This window comes from Diabrotica undecimpunctata, chromosome 4 (genome assembly GCF_040954645.1).
Source record: "Diabrotica undecimpunctata isolate CICGRU chromosome 4, icDiaUnde3, whole genome shotgun sequence".
Taxonomy (NCBI): domain Eukaryota; kingdom Metazoa; phylum Arthropoda; class Insecta; order Coleoptera; family Chrysomelidae; genus Diabrotica; species Diabrotica undecimpunctata.
Genome location: NC_092806.1, coordinates 76095967 through 76116896, shown reverse-complemented (window position 1 = coordinate 76116896; position 20930 = coordinate 76095967). Strand labels below are relative to the sequence as shown.

Sequence of the window (20930 nt, the reverse complement as noted above, 5' to 3'; positions counted from 1 at the left end):
AAACTATCAATCAATCATGACCAACTAAAAATTTGTTAAAAGTTTGAATACGTACTTACTTAATACTTCATGCATATAAAAAGGAAAATATCTAAAAAACAAATGACTTTAGGCATAGAGAATGATGCTTCATAAAAATTGAAGTATCGTAATAGTAGTTTTCGATAGTAATATAGAATATAGTGTGGTCCATTTAAAATTTACATAGTATTTACTTAGTTTTGACTTACCCTTTATTCGATTTAATGAATGTTATCAAAGTTAATCATTTTTATAATTTTTGACTATTATTAAAAAACTATGGCTACAACAGCTTGTTGCTTTTGTCACCCTTTTTAATTATACAGAGTGTTGAAATTGTTACGATTTTCATTGATTTTTAATTATCTTTTTAAATAGTCTGTATAAACAAAATAACTTTATATTCTTGTAACGAGGAAGTGAAGCGGATGTTAAATTTAGAATAAAATACAAGGTGTTTAATTTAAAATCTTTGACTCCGTACAGTGTTATGGAAGACCCTATATGTTTGTAACTAATTTTAAAATGAAGCTTAGGATTGCCTCCTATTTTTGTAATTAACTTTTCTTGGTATCTCCTATGATAACAAATATAACGGCCTTTGTAACAAAAGTTGGTCACTCTGTATACATATTTTTTGTTTTCAGGTTGGCATATTTCCATCCAACTTTGTCGCTCACCAAGAACCCTCTCAAGATTTTTCGGATCATTACAATAACATTATAGCAGACATAGATCCTGTGAAAATAGATTTTTCCGAATTAGAACTTGAAGAAGTGATAGGTATTGGCGGATTTGGTAAAGTGTATCGTGGTATCTGGAAAAACCGTGAAGTGGCTGTCAAAGCAGCTCGTCAAGATGCAGATGCGGACGCTACGGTTACACTCGAAAATGTTATCAAAGAAGCAAAACTCTTTTGTTTGTTGTGTCATGAAAACATTGTGTCGTTAGAAGGAGTTTGTCTACAAGAGCCAAACCTCTGTTTAGTATTGGAATACTGTAGAGGCGGCTCTTTAAATCGTATATTGGCAGGTCGAAAAATTAGGCCTGACGTGTTAGTGGATTGGGCGGTACAAATTGCTAGAGGTATGGATTACCTGCATTGTAGAGCTCCTATATCGCTTATACATCGTGATTTAAAGAGCTCTAATGGTAAGTACGGTAATTCAAATTATGTAATGTTCAAAGTTTATGTAAAAATATATTAATCTTAAAAATACGTCTAGCTTTTGATGAATTTTCTACATTCTTTTCTGTTCTTCGCCATTTGTGTTACTTCTTGCCAAGATTTACCCTTATTTTGTAATATCTACTCTTTTATTGGTCTACACTTTCTGTTTTTCTCTAAAGTTTTCTTCTCCGTATATTAACGTTGTCATATATATCGTTTCGTATCTTATCATCTTCGTTTTTCTTGACATTTGTTTGTTGTTGAGGAATCCTCTATTTAGTGCCTGGAAAAGTTTTCCTGTACTCTCTGGTCTCTTGTTGAAATCATCATCGATGCTTCCTCTCTTATTTATTTCTGATCTCTGGTTTTTGTATATGTTTGTTTGCTTTATTTTTTGTTGATCTATCACCACTTCGATTAGGTCTTCCTTGCCTTTTTCCTTGTTATTTGCATTATCTGTGTCTTTCCTTGTAAATGTAAATGTAAATAACATTTAGCTTTGCTTTCAAGTTCCATTTTTTTAAATTCTACGTTTTAAATTTTTCTGTTGTTTCGGCGAATACTACTATGGAATTTGCAAATACCCATATCTCTGCATTTATCATTTGCATTCTATTCCATCCTATACAGTATTTTTTAAAAAATTTCTTACATTCTTTCACTATATCATCTATTACATTTATAAAAAGTACTTCGCTTAAATTTCCTCCTTGTCTAACTCCTTTCGCTCTTTTAAATTGTTGCGATTGCGTGTTTTGTGTTCTTATTGTATTTATTGTTTTCTTATATATACTTTTAGTTGCTTCTATCAGGCCTTCGCCGTACTTGTGGCTTCTTCAAGCTCTCACATATAGTTTTCATTTCGATTGAACCTAATGGTTTTTCTATAAAACTTCGTATACTGTTGTATTTTTTAAGGTTTTTTCTTTTATATATTGCATGGCGAATGTATGGTTTTGTATGTTATGTCATTTTCTGAATCTGCTTTGTACGTACGCTTTACGTTCTATTTCAATTCTGATTTGTCTTTCTATTATTATTTCGTATAGTTTTGCTGCTACATATAAAAGGGATGTACCTCTATATTTCTGACAGTCTCTTGTATTTCTTTCTTCTGCACTGGTACAATTATTGCATTTGACCATTCTCTAGGCAATATTTTTTCTTCCATATTAGATTTGGGATGTATAATAATCTTTTCTTTGCCTTTTCTCCTATACAGTGTGTCCGTAAAGTATGGAATAAATTCGATATTTCCTAAATGAAAAGCCATTTTAAAAAAATATAAAACACGGCGATTTTTATATTTAATGTTCTATATTTTACAATAAAATTTCATTATATATAAGGTGATACACATTACAGTGATGACGTCATCGGCTCTTTTTTAAATGTAACAGTCTGTATTTTAGGACATCTTTAGATCGATAAAAATGAGCTGATTTCAAAAAAGTATAATCTTCGGGTCTAATGGATATGATTTGAAAGATATGCGCTTAGAAAATAAATGTTTTATTATCAATTGCAAAAAAGTAGTCTACTTCTAATTTTTGGTAAACTAATTATTTTTAATAACTTTCAATAACAATTAAGTAGTACAATAATTGTATTAAATCGTGAATGTTCTGTATTATTGCTTAGAATTAATTTTAAGTAGAAATAAATTTGAGTGTAAAGCAAAGAATTGAAATACTCATGATTTGGTATGGAGACAAATCGCGAACTCAGATGGAAGTGTGTAATTTATTTAATGATAAATATCCAGAAATACCCATCACGCAGTCAACAGTAAGTAAGATTGAAAAGAAATTTCGAGAAACTGGTACGGTTGAAAATGCACGCAAATCAGGTCGTCCCTCTGTAAATTATGTTACAACATTAGATGTTCTACTTGCTTTTGAAGAAGCGCACACTTCTGTTCGTAAGGTTAGTAGTGATCTCGATGTTTGCAAAACAACGGTACACAAAGTACGTAAAAGTAAGTAAAATGCACAGTTGTACAGGAATTAAACGAGGATGATCCAGATAAAAGAATACAATTTTGCGAAATAATGATGGATAACAGCCACCGAAATCCTCTCTTGGTTCAAAATACTATATTTTCTGATGAGGCTACATTCAAATTAGATGGCGAGGTCAACCGTCAGAATTGTAGATACTGGGCAAAAGAAAACTCCAACTGGATGCGGGAACATCATACACAATACCCACAAAAGTTAAACGTATGGACTATTTCGAAGGTAATTTAAACAGGTCATCATACCTTCAGTTTTTAAGTGGGTATCTCGTACCTACTTTAGTCAATTTATTTCCCAGTACAATTAATCTTGGAGGTTTTGATAAAAGTTTATGGTTTCAACAGGATGGTGCGCCTCCGCATTATGCTTTAGATGTTCGAATGTACCTAAACGAAATTGTTCCGAACAGGTGGATTGGAAGACGTGGACATATTGAATGGCCATCTCTTTCTAATCGGCGGGGTTTATTGCCCACGTGACCGTCCCACTACCAAACACAAGTGAGGTAGCAACTTATATAGCTTTTTGATGTACCAAGTCGAGTGGTATTGTTTCTACTTATGGACCTGGATAATCGCAGTTCGAATCTTCCACTGTTTTTTGATATAAATTTAATAATAATAAATATTATGTTTATTAGATATTATTGAATCTGTAAGCCTAAGTCTGACAAATAATAATGTGTGGATATATCTTTTAAAATAGTTTATTATAATTATACATTAATAATTAAACCCTTTTTATGTGAGGACAAATATGTTAACAGTAGAATTTTACTTTTATTTCTTTTTATATACAAAATGAAAAAAATCGGTTAGTTATTTTAAAGCTTTATAATGCAAATTTATGTATTTATTTATATAAAGTTGAAATAGTAACGCGTAGCTACCACTCGACTTATTACATTAAATATGTAAGTTATATTTACGTTGCTATCTCACTTGTGTTTGGTAGTGGGAAGGTCACGTGGACAATAGACCCCGCTCAGTAGAAAGAGAAGGAAGAGAAAAACCAAAGAAACGAAAACATAAAGACTGGATGACTGAAGAAATACTACTATTAATGAATGAAAGAAAATCATTCAAAACAAAAAATCCAATTAAATATAATGAAACTGATCGATTAATTAAAAAGAGAATAAAAGAAGCTAAGGAGAGAATGTTACATGAGCAGTTCCAAGAACTAGAAGAAATTAAGAAAAAATATGACTTTTTTAACACGCATAAAAGAATTAGAGAATTAACAGGAATGGGAAAAACACTTCAAACTAGGCAACTAAGAGATGAAAGTGGTGCACTTATAACAGATATAAACCAAAAAATGCAGAGATGGACACAATATATAGCACAACTTTTTGAAGACAAAGAGAGAACAGAAGCACCAAAAGAATTTAAGGATGATACTGGGCCTGACATTATACGAGAAGAAATTTAATATGCAATGAAATAAGCTAAAGGTGGTAAATCTTCCGGGCCTGATGAACTTCGTATCGAATTACTCAAAATTGTGAATACTGAATCTATTGATCTTCTTTTGGATCTATTCAATACCATATATAGAACAGGTATAATACCTAAAGAATGGCTCCAATCAACATTCATACTGCTACACAAAAAAGCCAATGCAAAGGAGTTCAATGGATTTTAAAAGTAATTCATAATAGAATACATAAGAAATTATATGAAGGCATAAGTAATACACGAATGGGATTTAGGAAAGGACTGGGAACACGAGATGCACTGTTTGCAGTAAGTATTCTTTCGCAGAGATGCTTAGATATAAATCAGGAAGTATATGTCTGTTTCATTGATTTTGAGAAGGCATTTGACAGAGTGCAGCATAATCAGCTTAAAGAAATTTTATTAAATAAAAACATAGACAGTAGAGACATTAGAATCATATGTAACCTCTATTGGAACCAAACAGCAAAAGTGAAAGTTGAAAATGAACTGACCGAGGATATCCAGATTCGCCGTGGGGTCCGCCAAGGGTTTATTTTATCACCCTTGTTATTCAATTTATACAGTGAAGCCATCTCAGAATTAGCGCTTGCCGAGGTCAGTGAGGGCCTTATAATAAACGGTGAGCCACTTAATAACATAAGATATGCTAACGACACCGTCCTTCTGACAGGAACACTAGAAGAACACTAGAACACCTTGCTGAACAACTAAATATATCTAAATATATATTGCAACGATTATGGACTAAAAATGAATTTGAAGAAAACCAAGTTCATGGTATTTACATAAGCACAAAACATCAAAGTTAAGCTAGTACTAGATAATACAGAAATTGAACAAATATCTTCGTACAAATACCTTGGAGCATGGATCACAGAAGATACTGATCAGACAAAAGAAATAAGATACCGCATTGAAATTGCACGGTCAACTTTTAATAGAATGAAAAAACTTTTTTGTAATCGCGATATCAATATATCGCTTCGAATAAGAATGCTTCGATATTATATTTTCTCTATACTTTTATATGGGGTTGAAGCTTGGACAATTAAAAAAATCCAACATTAAAAACCTAGAAGCATTCGAAATGTGGCGTTACCGACGTATTTTGAAAATATCATGGATGGATCGCAAAACAAACGAATAAGTTCTTGAACAACTAGGAAAACAATGCGAAGTTTTAAATTCCATAAAAATCAGGAAATTGGAATACTTGGGGCACATCATGAGAGGTGAAAAATACGAACTACTAAGGAATATAATTCAGGGTAAAGTCAAAGGCAGAAGAAGCGTAGGAAGACGTAAAATCTCGTGGCTACGCAATCTCCGTGAATGGTTTGGATGCAGTTCAATTGAACTATTCAGGCGCGTAACCAACACAATTATAATTACCAGAATGATTTCCAATCTCTGATAGGAGCGGAACTTGAAGAAGAAGTAGAAAGAGATGCAGGAACTACTTTGCATAATTTTTCTTTGTCGCACTGGGGGAACGGGTATATATTGCAGCGCTAAGACTTGTCATTATAAGTCTATGCATATTATATCTAAACTAATCTGTTGTACTATATTCACACACTTTTCATCCATGTATGCTTTTATTTTTCGTTATCTGGCCTATTTGGCTACATGAAAGATTTTCGGTTATTAGGAGCACATAAAATCCAAAGAAGTGCAGAAAATTTGCCTTGGTTTTTGGGCGTTCACTCGGGAACGGAAGCAGATAAAGTTGCAACAAAGAGACTATATAAGGTATATATAAACGTAAAAAAGCGTTTAATATAGTATATTTTAGATATAGAAGCAGCAGTAGGTTGGTTGTGAGTTGCATACTATAATTAAACTACAAAGATTTGGTAATTTCATGTTATTAGTATGTGTATGTGCATAGGATTATCAAGGACTAAGAAAAAGGGGAAGATATTACAGACAACTTATATATCAACGTCAACATTGAGTTAACACCAAGACAACTTTGCCTCTGTGTGAAGTTAGCGGCAATTCAACATCGGCTCAGCGTGAAGTTAGTGCCAAGTCAACGTCAAGTTAACGTTATGTTTTAAGTTATTAAGGAAAACGTTTAAAAACATATAATAAATCAGCCCGACTAATTGAGCACAGAAAAGCTTATGACAAAAAAAAAATGTTTAAACAAAAAGCAAAATCGATCCGATAGGTGTTATCGAAAACATCGTGGGCCGTTAACGAATAAAGTAAGGCGTATTAAAAAAGTCTACTATCTATACTATACTATAAATTGAAACGAATGCACTTTTGCACCCCTTCACTTCAACATAAATCTTCTATCATCTTACTAATATTGTTTTATACTGAAAAAGTATTCTAAATAATTTTCTATAACAGAATTTTGTGGACCGGAATTAGTTCAACTACCAAATCATTCGTTATTCAGTAACATGTGTTCAGTAATAGGCCATCGAAGGACAGACTTAAAAACTAGCTTGAGAAAGAATACCATTAAGTTATCGATTGTCTTAACTTTTTAGGAAGCTACACGAACACCACATCCTAAGTTAATAAGATCATGTCATTAATTAGCCGTGGTCCATATCAGATATCTTTTAGGGGTCTTAAATGTATTTAAACATTACTAGGCTGGATATTATTTTAGGTGATGATTGAAAGCATACTTTCATGACTAAATAATTTCTTTTTAACACTAAAAAGTATACCTTCCTTAAATATTGAAAAACTATATTTAAGCAAATTATTAATAATATAATATATTTTGTATATGGGAGTCCGGTACTGGAAATCGTGCTAGTTAGACGTGTGTAAATTTGCTCCAAGATTTGTCTCAAATTTTGGATGTTTTCGAGGACAATTTGCATACAATAAATAGCGCAAAATGTAGTTAACATGGATTTTTATAGAGGAAGTAAATCGGTTATATTTTTTTGGATTATGTTATCAGTAAATTAAAAATTAAGTGTTTTCAATTACCGATCGGATAAAGGTCAAAGCCTCTGAGGACAAAATGAACTGGAACTGAAAAAAAAAAAAAGAAATAAAGCAGAAAGTGGAGACGAAGATATTTTTTAAAAGAGCAAAGTAACGAAGAGGTCACCGAGCAAGAGCAGTCCCCAAAAAGACAAAAATGGAAAGAGGAATACATGCTGCAATAAGAAAAATAGCAAGGGAAGGAAGATACAAATAGAGTATATGAAACTGAAAGTTGATGGAAAGGAATTAAACTGCAATACAGATAAAGGAATTTTGGAAGACATGGGCAATGCATTTAATAGAAAAGAAGCAGCTCAGTGTGAACAATTAAAGACGGAAAAGGTAAACAGTAAGGGGAAAATGTAAACAAAAAAGATAATTATACAGACGAGCAAACAAACAAAGGATGTAAATTAAGGGAAACCAAATAAAATAGCTACGTAGAATGAAGTATTTATGAAGAGTGAGGAGTGAAAAATCTAAGCAGCATCTTGAATCAATACGAACTGAGTACGAAGTGTAGTAGACTTTAAACCAATCTTGGAAAGGATCTGCTGTTTGCGTCTAAGAGGAAAGTACCGTAAAATATCTATAGTGAACGTACAGGCACCGAGTGAAGATAAACACACCGATATAAAAATGGATTTTTATTACCAATTAGAAGGCCTTTTAAGCGACCTACCGAAGTACGATCTAAAATTAGTAATAACGCAAAAATCGGAAGAAAAACATTTACAAAAATATCACGGGAGGGAAAAGTTAAACACGAAACTTCAAATTAAAACAGCATGCTACTAATAAATTTTGCACTAGAACAAAATATGGAAATCATGAGTACACATTTTGACAGAAAAGACATCTATAAAACAACATGGATCTCCCCGGATGGCAATACTGCCAATCAAATAGACCACGTTTTAATTGAAAATAAAAACGCCAATACCATCACGAATGTAAGAAGTTTCCTAGAGGCAGACAGCAACACGGACCATTTTATGGTAGTAGCAACTTTAATACAAGAAATTCCAAAAATGAACCTAAGCAAAAACTAAATGCAACCAAGCGTTTTAATGTAAAAAAAAACTAAAGGATGAAAACATCAAAAACCAGTTAAAAGAGGGTATAACAAAAAGAGTAGAAGAAACAATTCCAAATAAGATACTGACCAAGAATGGACACTAATAGAGAAGATAATAACGAAAGCGACAGAAAAGACATAAGGAAAAATAAACACGTTTGCTTTGTAAAGATTGGTTCGATACGGAATTTAAAAGGGATTTAGAAGCCAGAAGAAAGGCTAAAATACAAACGAATGTACTAAATATAACAGAAACGATGAAAAGTTATGAAGCAGCAAAGAAAAAATCAAAACTGACCTGCAGAAAATAGAAACGAGAATACTGGGAAATGAAGTAAGACATAACCAACCTAATAAAACGAATTTGGAAAAATTGGAAATTACCACAAGGCTGAAAATTGCATCCATATATCCGATCCACAAAAAAGGGAGATAAAAGCCTATGTCAAAATTATAGAGGAATTGCTTTATTGGATGTAGCATATTGGCTTTATTAATAATAAACCGGCTAACAAAATATGAATCTGAAATAATAGGTGAATATCAGGGAGGGTTTAGAAGAGGAAGGTCTACAATTGATCAGATTTTTACGATGAAGCAAATATTGCTCAATAAATACGAACAAAATCTAGGTTTGCACATTCTGTTTATAGACTTTAAGCAGGCATACGACTCAATCGATAGAGAAAACTGTACGAAGTGATGGCTCTTAGGGAAATGACCTTAAAAGAAACATTAAATAAAGTAATCCTGGAAGGAAGGTTATCAGAGACTTTCACAGTAAGGAAGAGATTAAGATACTGAGATCCACTGTCCACAACTTACTTTAACCTTACAGTAGAAGCTATTCTACGACAAAGTGGTGTATAGACAGATGGTATAATATACTACAAGAGACAACAAGTTATCGCTTTCGCAGACGATATTGCATTGATTACGAGATCAAAGTTCGGACTATGTATAAACGAAAATAAAACAAAATAATTCGAAATGAGAGCAAAGAAAATAAAGCCCGAAGATAACTTAAGAATGAGTTGCGGAAGTAGAGAATATTGTTTTGAGAAAGTGGATCAATTCAAATATCTTGGAGTGACGATTACAAAATAGAGCCGAAGAATATATTGAAATAGACAAAAGAATTACTAAAGGAAGTAAAGCTGTAGGAACACTAAACAGAATGATAAAATCTAAGCTAATATCCAGGAATACGAAAATCTGAAAAATTGAAAGTACAAAACGTTCAGTTTGAGTTTAAAAAAAAACAGAAATAAGATAGTTTTGTAAAAGTTTAAAAAGAGTTCAAAGAACAGACATGTTAAAAAAACTTAAGTGTAAGTAATAAATCGTTAACAGTTAATTAAACGGCTTGTTCTAAGCAATAAGTGACAAAGTAAAATTACCGGCACAATGCGATCACTTCAAAGGTTATATTGGAAGAGATCCACAAATTCAACAAGTAGCATACCAGGGTGTTGCCAAAGTTAGTTTAAGTTGACATCAATGAATTGAACAAGGATTTAAAAAAACCACCTCTATCATTGATATTGATCTCAACTTTGCAGTAACATGTGAGGACGCAACTAGTGCTTACATGGAATCACTAACGATTCAGATGAATAAATCAAAATTGCTTACTTACTATATCCAACAAGCAATTATGCAAATGCAATTAACAAGTATAAATTTATTAATATTTAATGAGTCATTAAGGTATAAGGTCTATAAAAATTATTAAATATTAGCTAATAAAAACTGTATAAAGAATCTAGTTGTACTGTAGAAACTGTATAAAGAATATAATTCAGTTCCACAAGATTAAAGAGTGATAGATTTGACTCAAGTTACTAAAGTCAGTTCTCTTATTGAGAGAACTGACATTAGTAACTTGAGCCATTTGGGTGTTTAAACTGTATTTTAGTGAAATTCTCTTTCATTGCAAATAATTTTATCCTCTTCATAATTGACCTTATGTTTAGTAGTGATAGCATGTTTTGCCAGAGCACATGTGTGCTTAGATAAATTAATCTCAGTGCGGTGGGAGGTTAATATACCCTTAAGTGACCGCCCAGTCTCACCTATGTAACAAGACTTACATTCAGCACAGGGAATGTGATAAACAACATTGACTTCTTTCAGTGAGGATAAGGGTGTTTTTGTCTTGGAAAAAAGTCCTGACAGTTTTTGCGTTTTTTATTGCTACTCTAATTTAACTAGTATATTTTTAAATAGTTAGATAAGTTTATCTGTCACTTGGGGAAAATAGGGTAGTGAAGAATAATGGGATATTAACGTAGTCAAAGGAGTCCCATGTGTTGTAGTTTGCAGAACTGTATACCTTTCGATACTGTTGCCGTAAAAGTGCGATTTTCATTTGCAGCTTTGATGAGCGAGCGCCGTACTATTACGCAAATTAATCTCCATCGTTCAGGTTCTGTCACCGAACATTTTTAAGTATATATTTACATCTTTGGAGAGCTATAATCGTAATAGTACGTTCTACATTGTCCATCTTGCTTACTAGTATCGTTCATGTACGTTACGATCCGCAAATACACCATATTAATGCCGTACATACACGGCAGCACATCACCCACTCTAGCGCCGTACTTTCTAAATACCGTTTTTTTTTAAGTTTTACGAAAAAAAATTCCACTACTTCGATAAAACGAATATAAACAAACTCCCGACAAACGAAAAACGATTCAACCACTTCAATATAAAGAATGTAAACTACTGAGTGGCCGTCTCGTTCGCGAAGTGCAAAATTTTCCCGGCGACGTATATGAGCAAAGCGCAACCGATACTTGGCCCGTAGCGAAAGGGTTAACAATATTATTTGAAATTTACCTTAATTGGTCACAATTGGGTAAATCATTCATTTTGGATTTATAATTTCTCGAGAAAAGATACTTATTAATTAAGAGGAGCGGTAGAACTTTTCAATAAGAATACTTCTAAGTAAAATTTTAATTAACCCCATGTGATAATTTGTTTAACTTAAAACTATGGGATTGGATGAGGTTGATTTTATATTTAAATGGATGATAAGAATGGTAGTTAAGAAACCTGTTGGAAGCAATAACTTACACTAAAGTTTTTTTTTAAATATGTTCATTGAACTCTTTTTTACTTTTACAAAACTGACTTAAGTAGTTCTGTTTTTTTTTTGATGACTCAAACTGAACGTTTTATACTTTTAATCTATATGGTTTCATAAATTTAGCTATTTTCTTTACTTTTCATCAAATTATTGTTGCATATCTTTTGTAAAGTAAACCATGTGCAATTTTTTTTATATCTATGGATGTTTGCTTATTTAAATAATTTTGTAGATGAACTGATGATGCGTATAAATTTAATACACGAAACGTCTTCAATAAAAGGATGAAGTAGCTGATATCCTTGCTTTTATTCAAACCCTAGTTCAATGTAAAAGATGTCAAAATTATGGCCATACACGAATCACTAAAATTCAGATGTCAAGTGTGCTGGACAAGACGACTACCATAATTCTGCAAAGAAAAAAGAAGACGGAAAACCAGCAAAATGTATTCTATGTGGGGCACACATCCAGCGAATTATAAAGGATGTCAAAGTCTACGTTGAATTATTAAATAACGATATTTCCAAAAAATACAAACAATAATAATAAAAATAAAATCCAAAGAACTGAACCAATTTGTCATCAAAGCTGTTCAAAAAATAGACCTACAAAGGATATCTAAATCAACAAAACATGTACCTGCAACAACAAAATTTATTTCTTTGGACAAACAGCAAAAAACAAGAAATCAGGGAACTAAGAGAGGAACTTAGATATGCAATGCTATCTTGTAATATGGAATAGCTGTTTGTAGCCGGAAGTTTTAACTGTGACAGCCCATGGATTTGGAGCTCCCGGTTAGTCCGAGTTAGTTACTAATAACGTGGAATATACCCATGGTATTTCTTCATCGTCAATGTATTATTTTTTTTTTTTTGAGAAGAAGAACCTATATATCTTTAGTATAGTAGATATCAACTTTTCCAATGTGGTACTTACCCCGAATCAGAGAGTAAAATTTTGACAGAGTAAAAATTTAACGTGAAAATTTTACTCTAAGAGTAACAATTTAACGTTATAATTTTACTGTAGAATAAAAATTTAACGGAGTAAAAAGATAACGTTACACCGAATGATGGACTTTGACACAGTCGAATCTTGGATAAAAGGTGACCTAAAAATTAGGACTGGAAGCGTCGGTCTGTATTGAGATCAAAAGCGAGCCCATACTAGGATGAGAGGGCGCCTATTAACTAGGATGCGAAGGGCTCCCATTCTAGGGTTGGTTGAACTAGGATGAAAGTGTTCTTCGTCACACTGCTGGGTGTTTTAAGCACCCAAATTAGACGAGAAACTGCAAAAATACAATATGCGAAGAAACAAAAAATACAAAAATAAAGAAACAAAAGGTACAAAAGTAGAAACAAAAAGTACAAGAATAAAAATCTTTCACTTTTTTGAGGGGTCTCGTACACAGGTGGAACGGTTTTTTTTTTTAGTTTTTAAAATGTTTGTGTAACTTAATGAATATATTCTTTGTCGTGATTGTTTTATTGTTATCATTAAAGAATATATATATATATATATATATATATATATATATATATATATATTTATATATATACATATATATTTCTAATGTGAAGTACGTAGTCAGAATGTGGAGTCATTTTTTTTATTTTCTAATCACTAATTTTTTATTGTTGTTAATAAATTAAAATATATTGATTATATTCATACCAAAGCTTATTCGTTCCGTTTCATCTTAGTAGACGTTTATTTAGTGGACATTTTTTCTTCTTTCAGTTCTGCTTAGCGAAACGATGAAAAACGATGATATTCTGTTTAAAACTTTAAAAATAACTGACTTTGGTCTAGCTAGAGAAGTTTACAAAACAACTAGAATGTCACAAGCTGGAACGTATGCTTGGATGGCACCAGAAGTTATCAAACACTCAACATTTTCAAAAGCAAGTGATGTGTGGAGTTACGGAGTACTTCTGTGGGAGCTTCTAACTGGCGAAACACCTTATAAAGGTATAGATACGCTAGCTGTTGCGTACGGAGTTGCTGTAAATAAGTTGACACTGCCTATCCCCAGTACATGTCCACAGCCTTGGAGAGAACTTATGGAGAGTAAGTATCAGTTATTATAATCTCAATAACAGAATTATATAAACTAGATTTAGAAAAAAATCACTATTTTACATTTAATATGCATATAGAACATATCGTCGGCTTATTATGTTTCTCACTAAGTCTCAAAAACTATATATGATTTAGGCAAAACACACTAAGTGACTAAATGTATTTCACTTGACTACGAATGAACCTACCGACTGACGTACGCAGAGCGACTTGTTCAAACTTATAAAAAATTAATTATTTGTTTGGATATATTGCATAGGTTTTGTCAGTTTTATTCCAGTGTTTCTCGTGATAAGTTCGTTAACGGTTTTGAATTTTGTATGTACTTATTAATTATTCCTGTAAGAAAAATGAGACGTGCTGATAAAATACTGAATATGCTAAAAAAGGGTAAGTCATACACAAACAATATTGTGTTTAAAATGCTTTTTGAATTAACTAGCATTTATCAAGATCTAATTCTTTTGTTATCGTTTTATTAAAATCAAATATTTAACGTTTCCATTGCAAAATTGGATTAGTTATGAAGAAATTTTCACAAGTCATTTACAATTTTTAATGTCTGTTTTTGATAATTTTTTTCAAGATATTCAGTCAGGTTCTCCTCAAATAAGTGACCAGGCTTCTGATGAATTTATGGAGGATAGCGGCTATATTCCGCCAGGTAATGAAAGTGATAATTTAGATACCCGTGAAGGAAACTATACAGCAGCCGATGGAAAAACAAATTCAAATGAAAATAGTCAAGTAGGACCTAAAAGATGCCGATGGAACGCCCCAAGACCATCTGTGTGGAAAAGAAATGTTGAAAAAAGCAAACGAGTTGAAGGAAAACTCTACAAAAGTACCACTGGTAGAATGCAAGCTCCTAAAATTCCAAAAGAGGTTGATTGATCTAAATGTCGATTTAAGTGCCAAAATAACTTTTCTGAAGAGAACCGGAAGTTGCTATGCCAAACTTATGTCATTTCAAAGACAGAAATATTTTATATTATTGAATGTGCTTTCTAATGCAATAAAACGTCGCAGGCCTAGAAAAGGAGAAAATAGCAAAATGCGATCCAACGCAAAATCCTATTTTTTCCCAAGTATGGGAAAGAAAAGTCAAGTGTGTTAGAAATGTTTTTGTAAAACATTATCTATTTCCAATATGCTTATAAGTAATGCCTTTAAAGAGTAGAATGAAAGCGGTGAATATAGTGGAATAGACAGAAGGGGCCGTAAGTGGCAATAAAACTTCAGAGGAAACGAGAATAAGAGCAAAAAAACACATTGAAAGCTTTCCTGTTGTAGAAAGTCACTACACTAGAACGTCTTTAAAAAGACTTAATGTAGATTGCAATCTCAATATTAAAAAAAGGAATTTCCACCTGTTCGTGGAAAAGTGTAAACAGGACAATTTGCCAAGCTTAAGTCAGATAACTTATGGGCGAATCTTTTGCAATTAATTTAATATATCATTTTTCAAATTTAAGAAAGACCAATGTTTGACCTGTAACAAATACACAAAAGCATCCCAACAAGAAAATCAAGCGACAGAGCTTAATTATAGGTGTTATTTAGACAGAAAAGGGGCTGCAATGAAAGAAAAAATTCAGACAAAGGAATAGCAAAAAATAATAAAAAATTTAAATCAATTACATGTGATATGAAAAGCGTTTTACAAATTCCATCATTGCAAATAAGTCTCTTGTATTATCTTAGAAAGCTGAATGTCTAAAATTTTACAATTTATGAATCTGCTCCACCAAATGATGCATTCTGTTATTTTTGGACCGAAGTCAATGGTAAGCGTGAAAGCTGTGAAATTGGTACTTGCCTGGGAATGTAAATTAATTCATTATCTGATATAGAACATCTAACGATTTTTTCAGATACGTGTGGAGAACAGAACAGAAATATTCAAATATCTGCTCTGCTTTTACATATTGTTGAAAATCATCCAAGTCTTCGGATAATTGAGCAAAAGTTCATGGAAAGTGGACATTACTATATGGAAGCAGATTCCATGCATAGCGCTATTGAAAGTGCCAAAACAATTGTGGAGATTTTTAGTGTTCACGAATATGAAAATGTCTCTAAAATGGGCAACAAAGGGAATAAATCTTCCTATAATACCCGTGAAGTTAATTATAACGAATTCTTAGATTTGAAAAAGCTTGCACAATTTACTATTGTTAATAAGAAAGAGGATCAAAAAGAGCAAACGGTCAACTGGTTAAAGGTAAAGTATTTTAAGTATGAGAAACAGTTTCCTAACTTTCTACAGTACAAGTATAATTTTCACAACGAATATGAAAATATTAACGTTAGTTTTGTACATCGTGCTTCTAACAGAATATTTAAAACAAGATTATCTCAAAACTATGTATTTTGACTTAGTGTGTTTCGCTTGTAAGCCGCTGATAAATAACTTAAAATAATGCATACTTCTATAATTTTAATATAATGCATACTGCTATAATTTTACATACTTAATTATATATATATATATATATATATATATATATATATATATATATATATATATATATATATATATATATATCTATATATGTATATGTAATATATATATATATATATATATATATATATATATATATTTCATTTCAGTTGAACTTCCACAAGTGCTCCTGATGATGAGTTGAATAACTCGAAACACGTGTAGAGCAATGGTGGAGTTCCGATTGCTTTCCGAAATGAAATGCAATCTTTTACTTTCATATATATATATATATATATATATATATATATATATATATATATATATATAATATGCTGTGTAAAGCCACGGATAATTAAGTAAAATTATAGCAGTATAGCAATATATCTAACAATAAAACACTGAAAACTTTTGTTTTCAACATTTCCACAAAATTTATTATAAATTGTTATCAGTGCAGCTGTTTTGGCAGTGTCTTTCTCAAGTGATCTATTCTTGGTATGCGCTTACACTTTATAGTATTTAACTGAATAACTTAAGGAGGAGAGAGATGTTTGTCTTGTTGCCCCTCCTCAACTTATTCAGTTAAAGACTAAAAGTGTATACGCATACCAAAAATAGATGACTTAAGTGTTAAAAAGAAAAGTTTTCAGTGTTAGATAAAATGAATTTCGATTAAGTAAAAGTCGAATCCATCACTTCCGTACAATTAAACCTAAAGCTAACCTAAAGATTAATACTATTACAAAAATTAATATTAAACTCAACAAGCTTCCTGGTTGAACAGCGTCGAATATTACTAGAGCTTTCGACATCCTCCCTGATGTCTTCTTCAGTGGTCACTAATCACTGCACTACTGCTACTGGTCGCTGGGAACAGCGGACGGTTCATTTATACCGTTGATGGTGACGTGGTTTTGGTGGAAGTTGGCGTGGGGGTTGGCGCGAATATTTCTGACGGCGATATTTTGATAGGAGGGTGGAGCGGACTATATTTTCTTTATGAAAGGTCTGTATCGAAGGTAACCGGATGCCGTTATCTCTTTTATTAAGACAATTTGGTTTTTTTTTTAATTTCTATGGCTTCTCTAAAATTGAATCGGAATTGCTAACAGAAGTGGAATGTTCATAAATCTTATTTTCGATTATACGATTTGTTTGGCTTATATAAGATCGGGGGCAGTCTGCACAAGGAGTTTCAGAAACTTCGTGTTGTTCATTTGGAATGTTGTCTTTGATTGATCGGACAAGAGGTGGAAGTTATTGTTGGGGGGTAAATATTGTTTTTATCCCGCTTGATTTAAGAATTTTGTCGATTTTGTCAGTGATACCTTTGATGTAAGGAACAAAAGCTTTCATGCGATGAGTTTCTGTATCTTGAGGTTGAGTGGGAGATTGATGTCTGTGGATGCTCCTATTGATTTATTTTCGCGGTAACCGTTTTGGATGAGGGCTTGTTTTAAACTAGAGAGCTCAACGGGTCTACTTGCATCATCGCAAAGGTGTATTGATCTAGAGACAAGGGTATTGTAGTATTTTTATTAAATCTAATTTATTGTCTTTATTTATTATCAAAGGTTCTACATTTATAACACTTACAAGTTTATTTAAAGTCTTTATTTGTACAATATAACTAATTTATTTCACACTAATAATTATATAATTTATTTACATTTATTACAATACGCGTTACAATTCGAAACTCGGCGCGATGTTATTTTTTAGACTAACTGTTTCCAACAAAATTCCCTCCTTAAATATAGAATACAGTTATTCGAGAATCCCTTCGAATTCGGACGGCGACCCTATCGAAAATTCAGGTTGGCAAACAGGTCTTTCAGCTGAGCGGCGAAATTACTAGAATAGAATAGAATTAGAAATAATATATTTACAGTTTTATGCGTCATAATATTTATCGTAACAGTATTAATGACTGAATTAATTTGTGAAGGTGGATGATGAGAGTTGCCATGCAAGTAACGATTGGTATGGGTGGGCTTTTGATAAACAGAGTGATGAAAACCTTGGGATTGGTTTTTGTTTATAATAAAATGTCGAGAAACAGTAGGAATGAATCAGTTTCCACCTCTATCGTGAACTGGATACTAGGATGTATACCATTCAGATGGGTTTGAAAAGACACTAAAGTATCCCTGCCGTGGGACCAAATTACGAATGTATCATCAAAAAATCGTAGCCAATATTTGGGTTTGAGCATTGATGTTTTTAGTACTCGGGACTCGGAAGTTTTCCATAAAGATATGGCAATTACTGAAGATAGCGGGAAGCCCATTGGGGCAGAATTTATTTGTCTGTAGAATTGATTTTGGGATATAAAATAAGTGTTGGACATACCATGTTTATTGAGAGATAATGTACTTTTTATTTACATTTGTAAAGTTATTGTGTACTTATTTATTTATTTTTATTTACTTTTTTATTCACTGTATTTAAACATTTTGAAAAATAAATACAGCATCCAACAAGACCACCTATCTCTCATTAAACGTTGTATGTCCAACACTTATTTCATTTTCCAAAATCAATTTGACAGACAAATAAAATGGTACCCCAATGGGCTCCCCACTAGCTCCAGTAATTGCCAATGACTTTATGGTAGACTTGAGCTAAGCACTATCCACATCAATGCTCAGACCCATATGTTGACGACACATTCGTCATTTAGCCCACGGCAGAGATGCTTTAGTGCCTTTTCAAAGCCTTTTCAAAAATTCATAATTAAGTTCTATTAAAATTTTATAAGATTTTTATTGAAATAAATCTCAAAATACAAACATTTGTAAAAAAGTGAAATTCATGAATAATTATACATTGTTCATTTTTTTTTCGTGGACATTGTTGAAACATGTTAACCAGTAGTCTGGTTTTCCTTTACCTTCTTCACATAATCTAATTGCTTTTTTACTTTTTTATCTGCATCCTTGCTGTTAAATGTTTTTCTTAATATTTGATAACACCCTTTGCATCTGTCTCTTTTTATTTTCGGGGCCACTTTTTACAATCGTGTGTATCCGTTTCTTGGCCGTGGTGGTTGTTCAATAAGTGGCACCCGAAACATAATCTTTACACAATGCATCTCGAATATTTAATATGAACCATTTATTATCGTTTTGTTTTTTGTTATAAAGTATTCACGCCTTAACTAACAAGCATCAAAAAACGAAGAAAATGCCGCTTTTCTATACGATCTTTTTATTTTTTTAATACAACATAGTATGTCCCATTTGATCACTGAAAAAATAAATTAATATGAAGTTTTGTACACATTTAATTAACATTTTATTACCTGTAATCTACTACCTTTTGGAAGAATCGTAGTCTATAATACATGACGGTTTTAGAACAGCTTGGTCATAACGAATTTTTCCAGTCTCCATTAGCACATCATCATGATGTTCATTGGTTGATAACAATAAAACGGGTCTTTTATCCTGTCACTTAATTACTTTTACATTTTTGTTTTGCTGACCAATAACTTTACCTTTGTTTAATTTTTTATCCTTAACATCTTTTGGTAAATACTTTCTATTGAATCTGAGAGTGTCACAAATTTTAGTATTTTTACGAAGTAACTGATGTGTTACGGATATAGTTGTTTAATCAGTATCACGATATAGAATGCGTACAGAATTTAAATAGTTCCCCATCAGGGTATAGAGTTTAATTCCGTAAGGACGTATACTGTCATAATTTAAGACAACCTCTAAAAGGTACGATACTCTCATCTAAAATTACTATACTTTCATCGGGAATTAAATAAGAAGGAAAGTAATTTAGTAGTAGACTCAGTACAGCACGTATTTTTTACAATTTATCTTGCCCCATGTCAGGCTCCTTAGCAAAATGCAAACAATTTGGAGCTCCCGTTGCATGTGACGGGCAAAATTACTAGTAGTAGTAGTAGTAGTATATGGACCAAACTAAGATGATAACGCACAAAGCAAAGATAAATTTTGGGAAGAGATAAGCAACAGAAGCCGCAAGAGGAGAAATATACATTGCAGGGGATTTCAACAGTAGCGAAGGAATAAAAGACGAAATATACACTAGACATATAGGACGATTTGGAGAAATGACCAGAAATAGCAATGGAAAGAGATTGTTAGAATTTTGCACTTTAAACAATATGACAATAAATAATACATTTTTAAACACAAGGAAATTCACATGTATACTAGAGAAGTAAAAGGTGGAAACGAAAAATCCATAATTGACTATATACTAGTCGAAAGCAATGATAGAAGAAAAGTAATGAATACAAAAGTACACAGAGGACCTGAAATAGGTCGCGACCATTACATGGTAGTAACAAAGATACGAGAAGAAATAAAAAGAAGAAAAAGACTAGTACAGAAGAAGCAATAAAAACGTTGGAGTAATGGAAAAGCTCCTGGAGTGAATATAATAACAACAGAAATTATAAAAAATATGGGTAAAAATGGAGAACAGATGTTACTAAAAATAATGAATAAAATATGGAAACATGAAGATATACCGAAAGATCGGAACGTGTCACTAATAGTACCCATATAAAAAAAAGGAGATAAGAGAGCATGTAAT

The 20930-nt window shown here is 32.1% G+C and overlaps 1 protein-coding gene across 3 annotated transcripts in view; it reads left to right on the top strand.

The window, feature by feature from the left end:
- Positions 1 to 20930, top strand: part of slpr (mitogen-activated protein kinase kinase kinase slipper) — an 80863-nt gene that overhangs the window by 21101 nt on the left and 38832 nt on the right. For all 3 annotated transcript variants that reach the window (XM_072529793.1, XM_072529791.1, XM_072529792.1), the window contains exons 3-4: positions 669 to 1173; positions 13565 to 13894. In XM_072529793.1, the coding sequence (XP_072385894.1) occupies positions 669 to 1173; positions 13565 to 13894 (835 nt within the window). The remainder of the gene's footprint in view (positions 1 to 668; positions 1174 to 13564; positions 13895 to 20930) is intronic.